This window comes from Spinacia oleracea, chromosome 4 (genome assembly GCF_020520425.1).
Source record: "Spinacia oleracea cultivar Varoflay chromosome 4, BTI_SOV_V1, whole genome shotgun sequence".
Classification (NCBI taxonomy): domain Eukaryota; kingdom Viridiplantae; phylum Streptophyta; class Magnoliopsida; order Caryophyllales; family Amaranthaceae; genus Spinacia; species Spinacia oleracea.
In genome coordinates, this window is record NC_079490.1 from 32,944,951 (window position 1) to 32,949,779 (window position 4,829).

The 4,829-nt window shown below is 39.8% G+C and overlaps 1 protein-coding gene across 1 annotated transcript; it reads right to left on the minus strand.

The window, feature by feature from the left end:
• Window positions 1-314: 314 nt before the first annotated feature.
• Window positions 315-785, minus strand: LOC130471448 (uncharacterized mitochondrial protein AtMg00860-like). Its single transcript, XM_056841575.1, has one exon. The coding sequence runs from the start codon at window positions 783-785 to the stop codon at window positions 315-317; it is 471 nt and encodes a 156-aa protein (XP_056697553.1).
• Between the last annotated feature and the right edge of the window lie 4,044 nt (window positions 786-4,829).

Consider the following 4,829-nt stretch of genomic DNA (forward strand, 5'->3'; position numbering starts at 1 on the left):
TTTTCCTTGCGAAATCTTCTCCTTGATTCGATCTAACTTAACATCTCCAACTCACGATTTCAAGATTCAATCGTTGCATATCCTTGCAGCTCGTTAGCAACTACTAACGCATTCACACTATGTCTTGATTTCCTACTCAAGGCATCTACAACTACATTTTCTTTCCCTTCTTAGTATTGGATGTCTAGATCATAATCCTTAATCAATTCCTAACATCTTCTTTGGTGCATATTCAAGTCCTTTTGTGTGAAAATGCACTTCAAACTCTTGTTATTCGTGAATATCTTACATTTCACACCATATAGATAGTGTCGCTATATCTTCAATGAAAACACTACGGCAGCTAATTCTAAGTCATGGGTAGGGTAATTGGATTCATACGGTTTCAACTGTCTTGACGCATACGCAATCACCTTCCCGTTCTGCATCAAAACACACCATAAACCATTCTTAGACGCATCAATGTACACATCATAAGTACCACTTTCGTCTGGCAGTGTTAGCACCGACGCGGTTGTCAATCGCGTCTTTAAAGCTTGGAATGCTTCTTCACACATATAATTCCACTCAAACTTAGCTTCCTTCTTCATCAAGGTATTCATTGGTTTGGCTATCCTAGAAAAGTCTTGCACAAAACGCCTATAATATCCATCCAAACCAAGAAAGCTATGAATATCAGTGACACTCTTAGGTGTAGGCCATTCACTAACTACTTTAATCTTTGCAGGGTCCACTACAACTCCTTCCTTAGACATAAAATGTCCCAAAAATGTAACCTTCTCCATCCAGAATTCACACTTCAAGAATTTGGCGTACAACTGGTTGTCTCTCAATGTACTCAACACAGACGTTAAGTGTTCAGCATGATCTTTTTCACTCTTTGAATACACAAGGATATCATCTATGAAAACCACTACAAACTTGTCCAAGAATGCATGGAATACTCGGTTCATTAAGTCCATAAAATATCAGGTGCATTGGTTAACCCAAAAGGCATAACAATGAGCTCATAATGATCGTATCTAGTCTTAAATGCAGTCTTTGGTATATTGTGAGTGCGATCCTCAACTAATGATAACCTGATCTCAAATCAAACTTAGAAAATATTCCTGCTCCTTTCAACTAGTCAAACAAATCATCTATCATGGGCAAAGGATACTTATTCTTGATTGTGACTTTATTGAGCTCCATGTAGTCTATACAGAGTCTCATACTTCCGTCCTTCTTCTTCACAAACAAGACTGGCGCTCCCCGTTGGTCTGATATAACCTTTCTCCAATAAATCCTCCAACTGAACTTTTAACTCACTCATTTCTGCTGGATCCATCCGGTATGGAGCTTTTGAAATAGGTGCAGTTCCAGGTGCTTAGTCTATGGTATGGTAAAGTCAATAGGTTGATTGGGCGGCATTCTCGGGATCTCCTCTGGAAACACATCCAGAAAATCATTTACTACTGCAATGTCCTCAGGTTGATCCTTCATTACATGCTCTAGGTTTCTCACATTGCACAAGAAAGCAGGGTTTCCTTTACCGACTAGCTTCACGAGTTCTATTGTCGTGATGATTCCTACACTTCTAGGCTTCCAAAACGACGATAGGACACTACTTTTCCTAAGCTAAACCTCAAAGTGAATCTTCTAATTCTCACAATCAATTTTGGCTTTGAACATTGCCAACCAATCCATACCTAAAATCAGGTCTAGTTCTCCCTATTCAAACTCAATTAGGCTAGATATGGTCAAAGACACATCTCTATGGATCTTGGTACACTTTACTATCCTACTTGTTGGTATAACTATGGGTATCTCAATTGCTTTAGGTTCTTTCAATCCTAGTTTCTCCAAAATACCCGCTGATATAAATGAATAAGTCGCACCAAAATCAAATAGTACTTTAACTAAAATGGAGTTAATAGAAAAAGTACCGGCTATGACGTCGGACGAAGTTTCTGGTTCTTGCCTAGTGATCACATTCATCTTTCCTTGGGCAACTCCTTTGTTATAGCCACCTCCATTGGCGTTCCCATTGGTGTTTCGGTTTCCATTTTGCTGATAGTTTCCCCCAGACTTTCCATTATTCTGGCCATGGTTGTTGTTGTTACCGCCTCGGTAACCTCTCTGGTTTGCATTATTCCCTCCGTTCTGGATTTGGTTATTCGGTTGTTTTTCTGGCGATTTTTCCGAGAGTTACTCTGGTTAAGCTTCCCATTCTTAGCCCAACATTCAAATTCCCTATGGCTTGGCTTCTCACAGAACCTATAGATCACTGGATTACCATCACAATCCTTTCCAAGGTGATTGTTATGGCAACGTCTGCACTCATAAACCCTTGTTCCATTTCCTGCAGACTGGTTTCTATTTCCATTAATGTTGTGGAAGTTATTAATCCGATTTCCACCATTGTTCCCCTTGAACTGGAATTGGTTGTTCCCTTTGTTCTTTTTGAAATTATTCTGATTCGGTTGGTTACCACTCTGATTCTGGTTCCCAACATCCTTTCTCTTTTCATCAACTCCTTTCCTCCTTAGTTGCAAGCCATACAAATGGGCAGCTTTCCCATACAGGGTATGTAGACTAGTAAAGGTCTCTCTAGCTAGCATCAATTGTAAATCCATAATCAGTCCACTCTCAAATCTTTAAGCCCTGAGCTCTTCCATTGCCACCACTTCAGGTGCAAACCTAGACATCTCTATGAATTTAGAATAGTATTCAGTCACAGACATCCCTTCCATTCCCAGTTCGATGAACTCTTGAGCTATCTGATTTTTCAGGTAAGGTGGGTAGAACTTATTCCTTAAGGCAACCTTAAACGTTTTGCACTCAAAGTTAGGTGTAGATCTCAAGGTCTCTTCATACCTTTTCCACCACAGGCCAACTTCTCCCCTAAGGTAATATACAACATTATTAACCCTAAGGTTCTCTGGGCAATTAACAGCTACTATTAGCTTATCGAACTCTCTTAACCAGTTCTCAAGTACACTTGGGTCAACTTCCCCTTGATACAGAGGAGGCTTACTCTGGGCCACCTTCTTAAACATTTCCTTAGAGGGATCAATCACAGGGTTATTTCTAACTTGTGCTAAGTTCTGCACTACCTCAGCTAATTACCTAACCACATCCGCAATCCCTTGGGTAGCCATGTTCCTTCTCCTGAATAAAATAAAAAACTAACTTTAAAGACTGGTTTGGATACGACATTACTAAAGCATTACTCAACCAAACAAGTCAAAACAATCACATGTAAGGTCACAAAAATTTCGGACCTAAGCGGAAAAGTGGCGCCACTTTTGGGCCAATTCCCGACTTCGTTCGCATCACAAAATTAAGTGGTAGAAGTTTCAACCACCATACATGTAGAATTTCATTGAAGAAATAACAATAATCCCTTTGCGATAATCACTCAAATTACATAAGAACTTATAATTTAAGGATATGAAAAAAATCTAAATGCTTTTATTACTTCAACGAAAGAGTTCTACATCCTTTGGATCATACTTTTATTCCACTAAAACTGTAAATAATGAATTACTAAAACCATAAATGTTAGATTTGGTACTTTATTATTCAACCAAAATAAATGAATACTATCCTTGTCACACATGAAACACTGACCCACATGAAAAGGAGAAAACAAGGGAGGCAGGGTCTAGCAACAGTCAAAATTGACATGAATAAAGCATGCGACAGAATCAGGTGGGATTTCCTCCACAAGATTCTTCAAGGTGTAGGATTCCCACCCAAATGGACCAACATGATCATGGAGTGCGTTTCGTCTGTTAGATATCAGGTGTTGATCAATGGTGAACCTTCTAAGAAAATCATCCCTAATTGTGGACTTAGGCAGGGTGACCCCTTATCACCTTACCTATTTATTTTATGCATGGAGGTTTTGTCTCACTAAATTTGTGACATGGAATGACGAGGAATGCTTAAAGGAATCAAAATTGCAAGGAGAGCTCCCTCTGTCTCACACATGTTCTTCGGGGACGATGCAATATTCTTCATTCAAGCCACTCAATGCCGCACTTGCAGAATTTTGTGAGTTATCGGGGGAGATCATAAATTTGTCGAAATCCACCATCATGTTCAGCCCTAATACGGGTGAAGAACGGAAACAAGAACTAAAGGGAATTCTAGCCATCCAATACAAAGAGGACTTTGGCACCTACTTAGGTGCTCCTGCAGTTCTTTCAGCCTCGAAAATCTCAGCGTTCAAATCTCTGTGTGACAAGGTTAACTCAAGAATTTCAGCATGGGGAGCGTCGTCACTAACTCAAGCGGGAAAAATGATACTAATTTGCGGCATCCTATCAACAATGTGCAGCCATGTTATGTTGATATTCCTAATCCCAAAAAAATCATAAACCAACTAGACTCCATTATCTAGAGGTTTTTCTGGAAGACCAAAGGGAAAGAATGAGGTATCCACTGGAGAAACAAGTATCTATGGGAAACACCAAAGGGAATTGGGGGGCTTGGTGTTAGGAATACAACAATGTTCAACAAAGCACTCCTGTTCAAATACGCATGGCGATGTGAGCTTCACAAAAATGGCATACTGTCACAACTCTACAAGCACAAATACAACATGCTCCCAATGGAAGCAGCGATGACAGGTAATTACAAGTCTAAATGGTCGTGGGGATACAAAGGCATCACAAACGTAGCCAAATAATTCAAAGCAGGAATAAGGTTGAAACTTAGAAATGGGAAGCGAATAAATACGATTGGGGATGCATGGGTTACAGGAGGAATGCTAGACTTCAAAAGAAACACACCACCAGAAATCCAAGCCAATATGCAAAAAGTGGAGCAAATCCTTGATCTCA

Coding starts and splice junctions, on each gene's coding strand:
- LOC130471448 (XM_056841575.1), bottom strand. CDS start 785: ATGGAGAAGGTTACATTTTTGGGACATTTTATGTCTAAGGAAGGAGTT.